The 19,091-nt window shown below is 38.1% G+C and overlaps 1 protein-coding gene across 1 annotated transcript; it reads left to right on the top strand.

The window, feature by feature from the left end:
- Positions 1-3,870: 3,870 nt before the first annotated feature.
- On the top strand, positions 3,871-18,864 carry LOC117407390 (probable tRNA methyltransferase 9B). The gene is made up of 4 exons (XM_034012366.3): positions 3,871-4,209; positions 12,011-12,211; positions 13,406-13,579; positions 17,152-18,864. The coding sequence occupies exons 2-4, from the start codon at positions 12,058-12,060 to the stop codon at positions 18,156-18,158; spliced, it is 1,335 nt and encodes a 444-aa protein (XP_033868257.3). The 5' UTR covers positions 3,871-4,209; positions 12,011-12,057; the 3' UTR covers positions 18,159-18,864.
- Positions 18,865-19,091: the final 227 nt, after the last annotated feature.

The raw sequence follows: 19,091 nt of genomic DNA, 5'->3' as shown, positions 1-19,091 counted from the left end.
AGAATCTCATCAAGCAGCTTCTTGAAGGATCCCAGGGTGTCATCTTCAACAGCATTACTGGGGAGTTGGTTCCAGGCCCTCACAATTCTCTGCGTAAAAAAAAATGCCTCCTATTTTCTATTCTGAATACCCCTTAATCTAATCTCCATTTGTGACCCCTGGTCCTTGTTTCTTTTTTTCAGGTCAAAAAAGTTCCCTGGGTCGACATTTTCAATACCTTTTAGAATATAATAGTCCTAGGGATCTGTTTACTGTATTCTTTCATTGTTTAGTCATCTGTGTGCCCTGCTTAATAAGAAAGCAGGCCTTGTGGACACTGACAGTGTCCCATACAGATTAAAAAGCAGTTTTACTGGGTGTCCATTTATCCTTGTTGTTACATTCCGTAAATTCAGTTTTTTGCTTCCTCATTAAACATACACAAGATCACCCAAGAGTTAGACCTACTCCTGCTGCTCCTTGCAACAGTATGAAACATAAATACATTTAAGCTCTGCTATAGTTACGGAAGGGGGGGCACATGGAGTGCTGCATTGGCCTTTCTACAGGGTACAATTCATAAATAAAATAGACATTCACATAATCAGTTATTTTTATATGTATACAACTATATGTGGTGCATATTAAGCTACTACACTTACAGTATTGCTTCATAAATGGAGCTTCTGGGAAGTGGTTGTAAAAACCAAGACAGACTGGGAGATTGGAGTTGCATATTTTTCACAGCCCAGGAAAGGGAAAACCTGGCTGGGGAGAAATAACATTTCATGGTCTCTGGATGGCAGCGGAGGCCAGTGCACAGGATAACATAATAACCAGATTTAAAATTGAACATGAACTCCAAATTAGAAAGAGTTGGTGTGTATTTGGATTACACAGGGGAGATGTTGTCTTTTATGATGCTGAAAAGACGACTCTTTCACTGTCTTGAATACAGGCTGAGCACAGGCTGTTTTTATTACTTATGCCCCTACATCAATATAATCAATCTTCTACAAAAAATGATTCCATTTACATTGAGTAATTGGACAGTGAGATACTTTATACTGTACACAATTACATATTATCTTTCTAAATTAAAGTTTACAAAAGGTACAGTAGTAAGAACAAAACTACAGATCACAATAACAATTCTTACAAAAAAATATGTGCTCAAATTATTTGGGTTACATGTGTCTATGGTGAAAGACAATCTGGCAACTAGAGATAGGGTTGCCACCTGGCCCCATAATTCCAGAGCACTGCGAGACAGAACAGGATTTTGAAGTTGCCTTTAAACTGAAGGAAGTCAACATGTGAATTGAGCGCTAAACCTTTGCTAAATTGATTCTGTTGATTTGATTATCTCGAGGCATCATGACTGTAAGAAAAACATCAATAAAAAGTACTATGTAGACTAGAGCAATAAAGTGTATTTGTTTATATCCACTAGGAGCACTAGGAGTGTTGCAAGGGGACAGATCAATGGTACATTGTGGTGTGCCAGATGAATCAGTGAGAAGACATGTTAGAGAGCTAAATTGAGGCATACCTAGAACAAGCTGCTTTTTAATAAGGCTTTAATTCTACTACTTGTTTGTTTTGCACTAGTTTTGAAAAATTAACGGTGTGTTTCACACATTAAAAAAAATAGGATAAAATTACAAGAGGGGGTTGAAAATGACTGAAACAATGCTATTTAACTTTAAATCCATATTTTAAGGATACAAATAAATAACATTCTTAATATGGCATTATTAAAAGTGCTGTACATTCCTTAGTTCAAATTGTTAAACAAGCTATACATCTATACATTTTTTTAGTACTTCAGCTAAAATGCTACTGCTTAGATTCTACAAAGGACAATATTCACCAAGTATGTTAGCAATATCATTCATACGCTACTACTTTTTCAATTAAATTCCTAGTTAAACAGCTACTTAAGTAGGTAATGAATGGTGACTTTACAGTATTGTCCAAGTTAGATGGTAAATAATATGTGTCTGTGTGTTTTTCTAAATCTGTGTATATTTCAGTTGGCTGTTTGCTTTAAATATCCTCAATCTACTCTTGCCTAAAGCCAAATGTCAATATTTGTAACATAATTACTGCCTGACATATTATGGTGCTGAGAATATTTTAGGTCTTTCCTTGCTTTTTTACATTCATTGAGGATATGCAAATATTCTGAATAGAAGGAATCCTGCTGTAGGTCAGGTGATTGCAGCAGGACCATTGGAGTGAGTTCCTGCTACTACACATGGAATGATTAGATACTAGGAAGCACAAACAGTATATAGGGTTGCCATTGAAATATAAATTACAAGCAAAGACAAAAGATCTTCAAGACTGGTGATAATAATGCTAGTGCTAATACATGTTAATATTGGATTTGGTTAGCAACACTCTTTTAATGTAAGAATTAGCAGCATGCCTGTGGTTCATTTACATGACCATTATTAACATATACACATTAATAACAGAATAAATGTACATGCAATGTTAATATTACAGGTGTAGTTTGAGGTCCCTTTTTCCTGAGATTTTGACCATCTAAATCCTGGTTGGGATTAATATCTGGCTGTTGCACAGGCCCAGTCCCTGACTCCTCTAGTTCAATGGGGAAGAGCACTGTCAGCTTGATAGTACCCATCCCAGTCAGACACAGTGGCATCTGAAGTGATATGCAACACATGCACTTGAACATGTCCAATTGTAGACTTTAACCTACAAAACTACTCTGTTTGAGGCTTGGGAGCAGACTCCAAGCTCGGCCTGGTCAAAATATATTGAAAACAACAAGACTTCAAGTACCTCAAATATAATATGATACCTTTCACACAATAGGGCACACTGATTCAGAATATATATTAACACGTATATTTTAAACTAGGAAGTTATTCTACCTTTGTAACAAGAAATATGAATTATTTTTGAGAATACACAAAAATGATATCCAGAAAGATTCAACTTATTTTATGAATACGATATCCCTATCGATGGACAAGACCTAAACTTCTTAAAAGAACCATTCAAATGGTTTTTAAAAATGATAGAATACTTGCTTAATTTACCACCAGGTGGTGTCATTCATTAAACGAATGCCATTAGGGGTGTACCACAAGGGTATCAGAAAACATATTGCATTTAAAGGGGAGGTCAGGTGATTGTTAAATATAACGTATATCTAAATACATGTGATGGTCTTAATAGACTACTTTTATTATTAATAATGGAATAATTTGTTAAAAGGCAAAACTAGGTGGCACGAGTATGGCATAAATCAGATTTAGTCATCATTCAAACACCATTTGGACAAGTAGCTATAGTGCTTTTGGTGACAGTTTTTCACGAAACAATACTGTACACCTAACAGGCAAATGTATATAACATACAATTTATTAATATTAGTAGTAGTATGTAATTGTAGTCTTCTTAATACAGTACATCAGTGTATTTAGCCACAATACCTTACATTGAAACAAAATCTGACCTAAAAAATAAAACAAAGCCAAATGTTAAAACACACACATCTATATTTATCTTCTGTTAAAGATAAATATATTTTAAAAAGTCTTATTTTCTTCATTGCTTTCTTATACATTCACAGGTAGTGCACTTGCTTGAACTTCCTTAATGTGAATTTAAAGATAAAAAGGCAATATACAAATTCACAGATCAATTTTGTTTTAAAACCGATAAAAGCGCTAGTCAATTTTGAAATAAATTTAAAAAATAAAGTATAAAATCATAACATGTACGAAACCACCCAAAGCAGCCGCCGACATTATTACTCCGAAGCAAAAGGGCTGATTCCTTCCTGTTGCATGTCAATGTTATTGTTGCACGGTTAAAGTCATGTGATCGAGCTCTCCAATGAAAAGGGCCGGTGTGTCTTTGTACTGTATTGTTGGATTGCACTGTAGTACCGGTGTTTGAGTAGGAGCGTTTCAGCAAATTGTGTGGCTGTATTTGCGGATTGTGGCAACATTTTTATTGTAGCGAAACCAATTAGTCATGATATATGACACTGGCATTAGTAGTTGCTGATGAATAAGCGCCTAAAAACGGGCTTTGTTTCCCCAAATAGAATTCCCTTTGCAGACTGTGAATGAAATGCTCAGAAAGATGCTGCTTTGATGACTTCTCCACCTCTGAAAAGAAACTTCGTGCACCGAAAGTAACACAATGAGTACAAAGAGATGTTGCATTCTGCTTTGCACAAATAAGGTACGTGTACTTAACTAATATGTTATTGTTATTCGTTTGACTTAAGCTTAAGCGTTTATCTCTTATCCGGTATATTCCTTAACTGGCATGTATTTTAAACCTCTGGTTGAAAACCTTGTTACTAAGGCAGTGCATTTTCTTTGTACTGTTTGGTGCAGGAACTGTAGCCCGCATGTCACAACTTGTAACGTTATTGTTTGACACACCTGTCTGTCTGTCTGGCTGTTTTGCTTTTTAAACGTCGAGTCTTACGGCAAGATACATTTGGGTGCATCCAAATTTCATGATTACAGTAGGCCGGGGCACTGTGCTCGTTTTTATGTCCAATGAGTCTGATCACCAGCTAAATATATGTATCCGGCAGAAAAGTCGATTGGTGACATCAGTTTTTCATTTACTCAATATCGGTGTCCTACCGCCCCCTAAAGGCCAAAAAACACAAATCACGCGTATATTCGTATTCGAACATTGATAAAAAAATAATAATAATAATAAAAAAAAAGTAACTGTAGTGTGATAGATGCTCAGTTGGAAAACGTTTCTTTATTTAAATAAATAATGATTCACAAAGGCAGCTAAGAACCATATGTAACTAACATGCATCCCCGGCTGTAAATTCAAAATAAAAAAAAACACTATTTCATAATAGTATGGAATAACAATGCAATTTGTAATCAATTTTGATCAACAATTCTTCGTCTTAATGCAATAACTTAAGCTAAAAATGTTACTACCATGTTTCATGACGATTGGACAAGCAGTTCTCCAGATTGATGCACAAATGAAGTGTGACAGCCTCCACTTTATCCCTTTGGCAGGGGATTTAGTCCCCAGCAGGGGACAATAAGGGAAATAAAGTGATGATTCTATGAGGCATTTTGGACAACAGACTGTAGATTTGCTGCTGCCCATGGCGACCTTAACCTACTGACCGTCTTATAGCAGTTCTTATTTTTTCTTTGGCAAAATCTGTATAGATGTAATGATTCGTGTTCACAGATGAGGTGTCATTAGTTCACAGTTCAAAATCAGTCTTTCTGTACCGTTTTGTTCACGGAAATTGGTTAAATTGTTCACATCGGAGAAGGAATGACAATTGGGCCTTTGAGTTACTCCAGAAAGGGAAGTTCTCAATCAGATCCAGGTATCCAATGAGGGTGGGGTTGCGTGATATCCGATGACAAAGCACATGGAATGTATTGTGTGAAATAAGGTTTGAACTTTTGAGATGAGAGCAGATTGTCTTATAGGATTGTCTTTTAAGATTGATACTTTCAATCCAATCTATGTTGTTTGCTGTGAGGATACAGGGTGTGGCCACTTACAGGGTGTTCCTAATAAAGTGCTTACAATGTCAAGTAATATGAACTCAGTGCTTTGTTCTTGTTGATGCAGCTTGCTTGCTTGCTACCTGTATTCAGAGAGAGCATTATTGTGTGAATTGGTTGACATCATTACATGCTTCTGACCACACTGAACAGGAGTTGTCCTTTTCTTGAGCACCCATGACTTTTTGATGTCCTCGGATAAAGGTTATCAGACTGGAAAAAGCCAGATCTTTTCTTCATCTAACTACTAACTGTTGTGCAGTCAGTTTCATGTGATATTGTGCGGTCGAGTGGTGTTCTTTTTTTTTTAAATATAATTTTAGTCCTCGCCAATTATTTTTACCCCGGTTTTCACCCCAATTTAGCATGCCCAATTATTATCTGTATCCCCGGCTCACCGCTCGCAACCCCCCCGCCGACTCAGGAAACGGAGGCTGAAACACGCGTCCTCCGAAACGTGCTCCTTCCAAGCCGTCATTTTTCGCACTGCAGATCCACAGCAATGCTACCAGACCTATAGTGCCGGAGGACAACACAGATCTGGCGGCTCCGCTGCAGAGCCACAGGCGCCCTATCGGCCACAGGGGTCGCTGATGCGCGGTGAGCCGTGGATTCCCCTGCCGACCTAAGCCCTCCCTACCCGGGCAGCGCTCAGCCAATTGTGCGCCGCCCCCTAGGAACTCTCGGTCACGGTCAGCTGTGACATAGCCTGGATTCGAACCTGCGATCTCCAGGCTATAGGGCACATCCTGCGAGGAGCGCCTTTACTGGATGCGCCACTCGGGAGCCCCGAGTGGTGTTCTTAAAAAATTGTTTGGACACCCTGGGTAATCCTGCTCAGGTCTCGGGCAGTTAGCAGGACCAAAAGCAGGACCAATCAGAGGATGCCACATGGTTTCCCGTTCGGGTACCGTAGCTCCGCCCTTTTTCTAGCCGGCTGACTTCCACCTACCCACGGGAATAAATTGTCCTGCCTTTTAGTCCAGGGTACTCTGTTCCCTTTACCTAGTGCCCTCACAGGTCGGGAGGGAGATCTGACACCAAGCGTAATTCGATCTCTGTCACAGTCACATCCAGTTGTGATGATACTGTACTTGTCTTGGTGGAGTTTAAGGCTAATAATTCAGGATATCTTGGAGCCACCGATTTTAATTAACCAACTCAGGTGCATTTAAGTTTTTTCGATTAAATTTCACATTGTGCTTGTAGGTTGTGCTGATCTACTGTACTTTTTCATGGTACACATGTCAAACTTCTTATAGTAGTAATGCACTAATTACAGTAGTAATCTGGCACATATCCGCCCGTCACATATCCGCCATTATCAATGTTAGTTTATTATTGAACAGAGAAGATTAGTTCAGAGATTGTAGATCCCACCAAAGTTTATTGTCTGATAGTGTCCTGTGAGGTGTTCAGTGTGTTGATACGTATATAAATTCTGTTCGCCTGCGGGAAGCGTATCAACTTCAACCTTTGCCTCGATCCCTTGCCTGTCACTCAGCAGCAAATGCACACATCCACACAGCAGAGGGCTTCTCTGTCACAAGCATTAATACCCTGTATCTTTCTAAACAAGGGATTTAGGGGAGCGCCCTAATAAAAACTGAATCTCAAAACAATAATTGTGTGCATATAGCAATTGTTACAGATGTGTTTAATGGTATTTAAAACAGGATTCAGTCATCTGACTTTTTACATATCCACCCTTAGTCTGGTCCCACCGCAGTCAGATGTGCGACGGATTACTGTAAGAAAAAAAATAACACTAAAATCTAAATGACATTTTACAAACTTGCAAATGTTTTAAAAAAGAAATAAATAAAAGGTAGCTTTTAGTTTGCACTTAAAGCAGAGACCCAATCACAGGAGATTTTGTATTTAAGAATGAGCAAGAGTTCTGTTCCTGCCCCATTGTACAGCGACAGTGATTTGTGCAGGTGCATCATCTTAGAAATTGGATTTACTTTTGTTGTAACTGCAGATGAACCTTGTCCTCCGTGTGTTGTCTGTGGTAATGTACTGGCTAATGACATCTTGAAGCCTTGCAAACTTGTACGCCATTTGGAGATGAGACATACTGGACTAAAGGATAAACCACTCAACATTTTCAAAAGAAAATTTGAGGCATTAAATCAGCAAAAAGCGCTATAAGCCAGGATTCTACAATGTCTGCCAGGCGTCTTAAAGCTTCTTATGCTGTGTCATACCGCGTGACTAAACTTTGTAAGCCTCACAGCAAACCATGACAGCAGTGCTAAATGGACACACTGTGTGATACACAGAGGAGCCTTGTCCATGAAGAAAATGCCCCAGTCTTTGAAGTCAGTTATGCAGCAAGCAGGGCAGGTAATCAATTTTAGTTCTCTGCCTCTGCCTGCTGCACTTGTGTTCTTTCGAGTTTCAACAGCCATCCGCAGTAAATAACAAGGTCTGATTAATTAATGAAGGCTCTTTCTTTTTAAATTCACACCACACTCTGGTGAGCCTATTTATATACTCTTCTCAGTAAATCTCATGCTTCAGGTGACAAATCATTGCCTGTCTGATGTTCATTAGATAGAATGAGGACTTGATGTTCCGATGAAAATTCTCTGCCTTCTTAACTTATGATGGCAACTGTCAGTAGGCCAACAGCTGATAATGATCAAGTGGAACTGTTGCTTCTTTTAAAAAATACATAAATAAAAGTATAGAAGATATGTTATGTCAACCACTTTGCCACCAATTTACTAGCATGTTTTAGTCCTAGAAATATAATGAAGGAAATGCTTCTTAATGTTCTGGTATAAAGCAGGTCTGGATTTTAACCCCAGTCATCCAGAGACACACTACCCATTTTCTTCTCTGTAGAGTGACCCTCAACTCGGTATTCCGTTCCTGGTATTCCCTTCCTTGTTGGAACTCCATTCATTGCATAGTGATTCGACTCAACTGAAACTCACTGAATTGATGCAGTGTGTTCTCTGTCTGTAGTGTTATACTGGAGGAGAGGTTTGTTCAATATTGTTGTACTTTCAAAGGTGTTTCAATTTTATACTATGAAAAACACTTTAGATCAACACTTTTCAGGATATCGCTTTAAAAGTCAACAGATTTGTGTTTTTGTCAAAGCAAGTTTTTTGGGGGTTATCAATAAAAGAGAATCGCACCGATCGTGTTGCTTGATTTAAAACTGTTGCTAAAAAATGTGTGGTTTGAGAATTAAGGAAACAATACTTTTTTTTATGTGTGCATGGTTCCGTCGGAACGGGCCAAAATAAAATAATCAGATATGTGTCACACTCGTTTTAATCGTCACTGAAGTCAAAATGTTATAGGGCTGGATATGTGAGTGCTGACCAAAAAGCGGTTCCCACTTATATAATTGTATGACTTTGGTTCAGGAACACAGAAATGATAATTCTACAAGTTGTGTATTTCCTTGAACTGATGAACATGTATTGTTTTGAGTATGATATCAGCAGAATAGGAGGTTGAGGTTATTTGTACTGCTCTATTAGTATTGTTTGCAGTTGTTTAGGGGCAATTCCACGGGAAGGTCAACCCAGGGGTTAATTTTTTTTCATCATCCTATCATGATGAACTTACACTCATTTTACAGGAAATTGTCAACTTTTAGGATCTATAAGGCATTACCAAAAAAAGTTTGGATTATAGGAGTAATTCGGCAGTTGGATTATTCGGCAGTTACAAAACTTGATGTGAAACGTATGGAGTCATTAAAATTTGTACAGGTTACTAAAGAATAATACATTCATTTTAATATTTCTTTCTAACGCATACTGTGTTAGCTTAATGATGAGGGCAAACTGCAAATTTCATCATCACTCAATTTTGTAAAATTAATAATGTTAATAACGGCACTGACTCCCAGTACGTCCGACACCGAAATTTCATATTTATTTAGTTTGCTCCCGCTTTGAGTTTTGAAATTATTTCATACCATAGTTTCTCTGCACATGGGGTCCCCCTAACATATTTACCAGATTGATTGCTCACCGCAATCTACAGTTTAGCAGAAATCCTGGTGTCGGACACCTGTACGTCCAACACCATGTTTTAAGTGCTGCCACCTGTTGGTCATATGCAATCATTACTTCCTATTGTATCATAACAGCAATCATAACTTCCTGGTTTAAGCACATGGTTGAACAGGTGGTGTGATAATCCCCATTCATCCAAGAATACACCTTCATGACCCATATCCTTGAATCATTGAAGAACAAATTCCCTGCAATCACAGAAGTTAAGATCTGTTCAGATGGAGCCAGCTCACAATTCAAACAGCGGTTCCTCTTCTCAAACCTGCATTTGTGGGAGGAGAAGTTCAGCTTCAAAGTTAGCTGGCATTTTTTTGCAACATCACATGGCAAAGGAGTTGTTGACGGGATTGGAGGAACAGTTAAAAGATCAGTTTGGCGGTATGTTTGTAGTGGAAAGGATCAAACAGCAACACCATTTGACTTCTACAGAGTAGCTAAGGAGAGAAATCCAGGAATAAATATCCTGTATGTCTCAAGAGAACAAACTGAAAAGGAGAGGAATATGCTTGCGACTCACTGGGAAGGCACACTAGCAATTCCAGATACACACCAAGTTCACAGCGTTAGGCCAAAGGGAAAGTTTGCTTTGATTGTAGCTGAAACTTCTACAAGCAAGTTATGTCAGTTAAGAAGCTACAGATCTTCAAAGTGTCCAAAGCGTACCTTAGGGTATTTGTTTGAAAAGTTAGTGTTAAGTCAATAACTACGCCTGGCATTAACATATACATACATCTTAAAGTCAAATAAATCTCTGTTGCCAAAATACAGTGGTAGCCGTGGGAGACTTGTGGTGCACTAACGCAAAAATGTCAGATCTTTGCAATCCTTTTTTTTTTTTTTGACCAGCTTTGAATCTGCTGCACTTCATTAGTCCTGCCACTGAGGTGGCAAAATTAAATGGAAAATGCATGAAACAAAACAGCAGGAAGTGCTGTGGATTTACAGACTAAGCTTTAAAGACAACCATGCATTTTATCAGAGAGCAGTTAAACTGCAAATGGTTTGGAGTTATGCTGTGATGTTAATGGATTCGTTCATGCTCGTTCAGGCGGGAGAGTTTTATAGTTATTGCATTCAAATCAATATAGCAGGCTGTATACATACTCCCCATTTAAGTGAACAGGAGATGATCAATCCAGCAAGATTCTGAAGTAATCTGAATAATCAGCATGCTGAGCCAAGGCTTTCAGTTTTGTTTGTTTCCTTTTTAATGAACAGGATAACCTGCATGAAATGTCATTTTGTAAAGACGATGTTTCCATTATTGTTTTAATTTTGTTTTCATTTATTGAATAGCTACAATAGCAGACTATTTATACGTTATACTTGCCAAAAAAGGATTATTGCAACATAAGCATAAACCTTTACAAAATACCTGGATGTGAGCGAGGTCAGAGGCAGTGTTAATTCAGACTGCAAAACGTTCCTTATTTACTCTTCATGTGTATTGAATCACTTGCCGTTTCCAATTGTGCCTGAATCACCCAGGGATTCACAATCCGGAGGGAGAGGTGTAGTGTTTGCTGTAGAAAGCAGGGTGAGTGGGGGAAGGGTAGTGTAGTTACTGTGCTCCAAGAGAGAAAAATGCATTTTTAACTGTGTTGGTAATTATTATTTATTAATAATGAAGACCTAAAAACACAGTTCAAGCAATCCGTCAGACCACCTTTGATTCCAGTGCAATAGAAGTACTGATATTATTTTTGTTTTGCCAATCTTAATGATAAAGCATTAAATTGCAGTATATTAAAAGTGATCTCGTTTGCCACAAACAGAAATGTTTACTTGGAGCTTCCTGTGCATTGGTCCACATCTGCTGTACTGTATTTCATTAGATTTAGTTTAATTTCCTGTTTGATCAAATTATAACGTGTAGTATTTGGTTTTAAAAGATGGTCTTCTATAGTGACCTGATATTGGGTGTGTGACACTTGCTGGTGAAACATTGTATTTCAGTAGTAATCTGTGTCAAACCACTTTCTAGTCAGATAATTTAAGTATTGTGCATGTTTTACACTAACAATTTTACTAGTTTGGTAGCCAGCTGATTTGGCATGCATGTTTAGTGCTTTAGGAACACTAATTTGCTGTGAAAAATATGGTGTTTTTGAAAAATAGTGACTTCCTTCTGCTTTTTAATTTATTTTTAAAGAAGCAAAGGTTTTATAAAATAAACAGCTTAACAATCATGTGGACAAATGGTCTAATTAAGTGTGTGAAACCCAAGTAAAAACATAATTGAGTTTACTTGAGCATTACAACATTTCAATTGGTGTTGAACCACCTCCCACCCCTTAAGGGTTTCCTGGTTGTATCCAGCACAGCCATGCCAGCCGGTATTTTTTGTAAAGAAAAGGGGCAGCTGCACACAGGAGACATGATTGTTCAAATGAGACTAAATCCTGTTCATGCTTCTTTTGTTTCCAGCTCTGAAATGCTTTAGACTGATTCATGAAGGCTCCAGGGCTGTCACAATGGAGAAGGAGGCCAGCCAGCTGGAAAGAGACCATGTCCACAGCGTATACGAGAAAATCGCTCCCCACTTCAATGACCGCCGTTACAAGGCCTGGCCAAAAGTGCGCCAGTTCCTTTTGGACCAGGAGCCTGGCAGCATAATTGCGGATATTGGTGGGTGTCTTCTGTTTTATTTATTTACCAAAAAAGGCCTGATTTTTCACATTCTGCTTAGTTTTTTTTAATTTGTTCTACATGTAGCGGAAGACTGCTCTATAGTGTAGTACGTACAGGAGCTTTTTCCAGGTGAATAAAGCAAGTTGGAAATTAAAAGTTCAGCTGCACAATACTGGGAGCAGTGAAAATGTCACTGAAGCAACAAGAGTAGAGAGATAACATTCAGATATACGGTGAAGAGATAGTTTAGTAAATTACTATTAAGAGATAAGCCACATTTACTATGATAGTGCCCTTTAGAAAAGTATCACTGCCATTTTTGTTAAACTCTCAGTACAAAAGCATGTCGGCAGTGATGTAGCAGCATGTCTCAGGCAAAACATGAAATGGGTGAAGGTGAGCCTCTTTTAATACCATTTAGTGGATTGTTTCACTAAAACTACATTATTATTAAGCGGGAAAAACATACACTATTTTTAATCAGTTGTAGGTGTTTGTCTACAGTAAACGCTAATAAGAACACAATTTAAAGAATAAGAAAAGTAGAGAATAATAGCAGGATCATTAAAAAAAACTGACCCATTTCTCACTTGAAATGAGTAACTCAATGTACGGGCAGTTGCATTTCACAACAGGGAAAACGAGTACAATTGAAGACACAGCGTGATCCATAAATTACAGGGTGTCTCCTAAGACAGGCATCATAGGCAAGTATCATATATCATTCTAATTCGGATGTTCTCTGTTGAATCCAGTGGCGACACCCTTTGCAGCACACACCAACATATAAATCTATTTGTCTACCATTATTAACAATTATGCCTATGATTTCTGACGAATGGGAATTGTAAACACCATAAATAATAAACCTAATTATTCTCTAGAAAAGTTTTTGTGTCATGGCTGCCAGGTCACTTGTTCAATGTCTCCAATTTAACTTGTCATTACACTCTCTTTGGAGTAAATTAGTATGGTTACCATTTCATCAGAGGTTGTATCACTTAATGAGCACTTTTTGTAAAGTTTATATAAACTTTATTAAGTGTGTTAACATTGCATTTCATATTCCATCGACCTATGCTTTAGAAGTGTCGAGTAGAAATTCTGTTTTTCCTTGCATGAAGATGTTGCCAGATTTTCAAGATGTGGCTGATTTCAGCATTCTTAAAACTATTGTATTTAATTCTGCAGGTTGTGGCAATGGCAAATATCTCCATATTAACCGTGAAAGCTTCAAGATGGGCTGTGACTACTGCCTGCCTCTCGTAGACTTGGCCAGAGGTCATGGCCACGAGGTGCAGGTGTGCGACGGCCTGCGGCTCCCATATCGAGACGGCTGTTTTGATGCCATTCTTTCCATTGCAGGTACTTTTTGTTTTATTCATTTTCTTTCTCTTGCACTTCTGTGGCAGCAGCAACACAACTTTTCCCAATGGCAGCCTATTTGTTCACAGGCAAGGATCTTCTTTAGATCACAACACAACGGTGATGACACCCAGGTGAGGGTCAATGATGTCGATTTGGCTAACTTGCCATTCCAGTTCTGCACACACATTCAAGCAGCTGTTTTGTCGGTTGTTTCAATTGGAATGGCATATATGTCTATTTAGGTATCCACTTCTTATTTTTCAGATAACACAATAAAAAAAAATATATATATATGCATTTTATTTTGAAAATGTAAGTTTTTGGACTCTGTTTGAATGGGTTATGTTACATTTTGTTTTTGCTGTTTATCATTCATCTGAGGAACGTTCTTGGAGCAAATTTTCATGTACTGTGCTGTAATTGAGTAGCAAATGATTGCCTTGTACTCAATTGGCAACATACCTTTCACGTAATGCTTGCACTGAGTTACCAGGCTACATAGGATAAGCAATCTGTTCAAAGTCATCTGGCCATCGATGGCTGCAGGTCACCTAGCAACAGTTTACAGAAAATGCGTCTTTTATCAGGGAAGATATCATCTTGGTGTGCTTAACCGAAGAGCAATGGCAAAAGTAATCAGTTCTGTCTGCATGGGACATCTAATTAAGGAAATGGCAGGCAGAATGAACAGGGATTTAAACATTGTAGTACAGCAGAACCTTGGAGTTCCAACCACTTTGGGAATGGAGGTGGTTCATATGTCTCAAATATCTGCAACTCTGAAAATGGGTTTTCAATGGTTTTAATAAGAAATGTACACCTGCTGTCTGCACCCTAAATTTGGAGAATAATACAAGGATACAGCACAGTAATGCAATGCTCAGATTGTTATGGTTCTAAAGTCTTTAAAACAGTACTATAAATGGAAAAAGGCAACATTTAGGTTACCCTTGAAATTGTAACTGTAGCAGAAACAGATTTAAATGTCCTGGAAAACCTGGCTTTGCATAATGCTTGTTTTTAAGCATGTGCTTTGTTTTAAAATTCAAATGTTCAGAGTGAAATTCCCCAGTACTTGCTTTGAAATCTTCTTCACCTTTGTCTGGAAACATTTGTTGGTACAGTGATTTTGCCGCCTTCATGACCAGCATGGTGTTTTATAGGAGTGTCTATCTGTTGCATTGTACGCATGGCTGAGTGATTTGCATACTTGTGGTTGAAAGTGGGATGTTGGGTAGACCGGGCAGTTAACAAATCTGGTGTTTGTAACTCTGAGGCTGTACTGTATTGCATACTACAGTAAGGTTATATGACTCGCATTTATATTAGTGGATGTTATGTTTGCTCAATTCACTGTGTCTTATCTTCATAATGGACCAGTGATTTAATATTACCCTGCTTTCCATATTAAACAAGAGTCATGCATTTAGTAATTTTAAAATTGGGATCAGTTTGCATCATGGAAAAGCAAATTAACCTCCTGTGTATGCAGTTTGTTGATAAACCTAAATAGCTTAAATATTGTTTAGTTTCTTAAAAGGCTTTATGCTATTATGTGATTTCAGTTAATTGTGACTTAAAATATTTATTGTTTGCCAAAATAAACATGAAAAGATAAAAAGATACTTGGTCAATTTGAGGAGTGGCTGCTGAATAAAATAACAGTACAGGCTTTTTTATTAATTTGAAATGAAGGCAAGCTGCCTGAATTAAAAGCTACTCTGAGATAGTTTGGTTTTCATCAAACCACCATTGCTAGGCTACAGCAAAGATTCAACAACACAAGTAGCATCACTAATGGCATGACCCATATAAGATCATGACATCTTCTCACTCTGTGAGAGCTGAGGCATTACTGCAGATGGATTTATGGTTCGTTAGCAGAGCCAGAGATTATACTGCATGCATATTTTAGGTTGCTTTTTCAAAAGCCAGGAATATAAAGCCTTGTGCGCAAATATTTCTAGAAATTGTTTACCTTATTCTGATTTATTTATTTATTTATTTATTTATGTATGTATGTATGTATGTATTTAACTTTTTTGTTACAGTGTGTAAATAATCAAATTGATGCTATTATTTGCTGTTCCGTTGTCTAAAAAAGTGGTGGTGATTTTCTAAATTAAACTGAAAGTACCAGCAGTGTGGAGTAGTGGTTAGGGCTCTGGACTGTTGACCGGAGGGTCGTGGGTTCAGTCCCAGGTGGGGGACGCTGCTGCTGTACCCTTGAGCAAGGTACTTTACCTAGATTGCTCCAGTAAAAACCCAACTCTATAAATGGGTAATTGTATGTAAAAATAATGTGTAAAAAATAATGTAATTGTATGTAAAAATAATGTGATATCATGTAACAATTGTAAGTCGCCCTGGATAAGAGTGTCTGCTAAGAAATAATAATAATAAAAAAAATTCTAAAACAGTACAATACTTGTAAGAGAAAGCTGCTCTTTGAGGAGCTATTCAAGCATTAGAACCCTGATTCTGAGGCATTGCAATCTGGAAGTTGACTGCCTCTACAGTATTGGTACTTAACAGACAGACTAGTAAACTGCCATAAATACTACCCAGTTCTAACATACTGAATATCAGCATTTTGAATGTCCGGTAGATCCTGCAAATGGAGTTTCCTGATGGCTTGATGGAAGTTCTGAAGTTTACAGATAAAACTGGAGTCTTGCTTACTTACTCTGTGGGCCAAATTGTTTTATATTAATGGGTATCTTGGAGCAAAGGGTTTTATGAAAAATCTGTCAATCTGTTGTACATTACACCGTAGATGTAGATGAGGTGTATTCATGTTTAAGTGAATGCAGTTCTTACATTTTCTTAAGCTAATGCTGCATCTTTGGAACAGTTACTGTCTTGATCTTTAATGTCATAGATCCACAAAACCCTGGTTTTAAAACAAGAGTGTTAAAGGTGGCTTCAGGGTCGGCCCTTGCAGCATAAACATAGAAGTGAGTTCTCCCTCAATTTTTTAGCCCTAGCGATTAGTACTGGGGTTCCTTATGGTAACGCGCAAGGTGGCCTTGGCCAGGCCTTGTGGCCTTCCAGTTGGTCTGTAATATTGCCTTGCGACAGCTTTGCTATTTCTACCCATAAGGTAATGGTTACATTTCGTACTTGATAGGGAACGTTAGGTTATTATCATAACCCTGGTTCCCTGAAATAGAAATGCAACCATTAACCTTCACGGTCGCTGCATCCATGATTGCAGAAGTCTTGAAGGAACAATGATGAGATCTGTGTGTACAATCTGTCTATGCCCTCGGGGGCGGGCATGACTGCGTCACAGGCTCTGACAAGCAGTCTTTGTTATATCCATTCAGGTTACAGGGTCTTTAGGGATAAATACCCATGAGGTAATGGTTACATTTTTATTTCAGGGAACCAGTGTTATGTTTTCTGGGACGTGTCCTATTTTGTTTGATTAATTGACTCTGGATGTAGAGTGTAATGTAAGAGTAACGTTATTGTAAATGGGCGTACTAAGTGTTGCAGAGGGATATGACAAAGCTTATTCAACAAATCATTGAAAATAAGGCTGTAACCATTTTTCTCTTTTCCAGTAATCCACCACTTCTCCACAAAGGAGCGACGCATCCGGGCAATCCAGGAGATGGCACGCACTCTTCGAGTGGGAGGCCGCATAATGATCTATGTGTGGGCAATGGAGCAGAAGAGACGCAAGTTTGAAAAGCAAGATATCTTTGTCCCCTGGAATCCCAAACCCCCATCCACTCCGTCACCCGAAGATGTTCTGAAGAAACGGGAACAGGAAGAATTCAGTTCCTCCGGCTTCTCTAGCAGTGGCAATGACCACAAAGATGTGCACAGGAAAATCAAAAGTACATCCTCCGTGGGCAATAACGAGGACACAGTGTACACTTCGTTTGAGAAATCCTTAAAGTTGTGGCTCTTTTCTAGGTCGCTGGATTCAGTATTAGATTTTGGCTGCAACAGCCATTCAAGATCCCCTAAAGAGCTGAACGCATTGACTAATTACAGCCCTCAGTTGAATAAAGTGAGTCAACTCAAATCTGGGGGTCTGATGAAACAGGTTTCTAGCTTGTTTTGCTCAAGGCAGAATTCAGAAGACGACGAAGTCTTCCGTTTTCTGGGAGAGATCCAGCCTCCAAATCCTTCGGGGGACAGAGAATCGCAACATTTTCAGAGTGGCAACCCTGCAACAGAAGAAAAACAAGCCCTTTCTGCAGCTATTGTTCACGGATGTGGCAGAATACCCTTGCCTGATCTTGTCTCTCATAGGAAAGGTTCTGCATGTGAGAGAGAAATCTGTGGTAACACCCACAGTAACACATCAAAATGTAGCGAGCAGAACCACAGGCTTCAATTACTTAACCACACAGAAAGCCCTCAAGAGGATGGTGTTTTACCAGAGAATAAATGGAAACAAATGGACGGCTCTTTCCTTCGATATTATCATGTATTTAAGGAAGGAGAGCTTCTGGAACTCATTAAAAAGCACTTTGAGGAGCTTCATGTTATTCATACTTATTTTGATCACGCTAATTGGTGTGTGATAGCCGAAAAGGTTCAGGTTTGGAAAATTTAGGGTATTTTGAAAGTCTAGTTTTTATTTGTAATTTTTAATATTTTGAATCAAGCGGAATGCACTTGAATTTCACGTGCTATAATACAGCATTTTAAGTTGGTGCCCATCTTTTTGTTTTTATAAAATTGCTGCCTGTTCATTTAAATGTATAATTGTAATGTGGCACAGCCTTTTAGCAGTCAACATTTCATTTTACTTTTTTTAACATTGGGTTCTGTTGAAGCTTAATGTTTTGCATGAATCATGAAGCAAACCATTTCTGTTTGTTTTAAAAATGTTTTGTGATTTATTCCTATTGGCTGCTACCAAAAGTAAATAGCTGCGAATATTGTATAGGTATGAGTACATGTTACAGCATTGTCAAAACTTGAATAATTTATTTACATCTGTCATGCATACAACTTTGTTAAATAAACATGGATAGAAAGTTACTGTTTTTACTGTATAAAACTGATGGTGTTCAGATACTTTCTCCATTTGCTCTGTAGACATTTATTAGATTGTGTTTTTTAAAATCAGGAAGGCTTTTTATAAAAGTATTTATTATTAAACTAACTGTTAGTGATGTGAAGATAGAAACTCTAGGGTTCAGAAAGAAAAGTGCTGCTCTTATGTAGTCAAAAGTGTGGTCCAACTGTTTTTGTAAATTTTAAGTACTAGATGTATGTTTGTAACCATGTCCTTAATAAATATTTTTCTTGAATAACATGCCCAATGTCTGATGTTGAGGCCCCCCACCCCCCAATTGTGAATTCTCTAGAACGGTCAATGGAGTAATCTTGTGAAGACAGGAGTATAGTTCCAGGTCAAATAATGATGGAGCACTGGAAACACTTGCATAACACATTAACTAAGTCATGTGAATTACGCAAGCAGCACTAGTTACCCAGAACATCATTAAACCAGTACTAAGGGCTGAGCTAGGGTCTCACC

Source organism: Acipenser ruthenus, chromosome 8 (genome assembly GCF_902713425.1).
Source record: "Acipenser ruthenus chromosome 8, fAciRut3.2 maternal haplotype, whole genome shotgun sequence".
NCBI classification, from domain to species: Eukaryota; Metazoa; Chordata; class Actinopteri; order Acipenseriformes; family Acipenseridae; genus Acipenser; species Acipenser ruthenus.
This window is presented reverse-complemented; position numbering and strand designations above follow the sequence as displayed.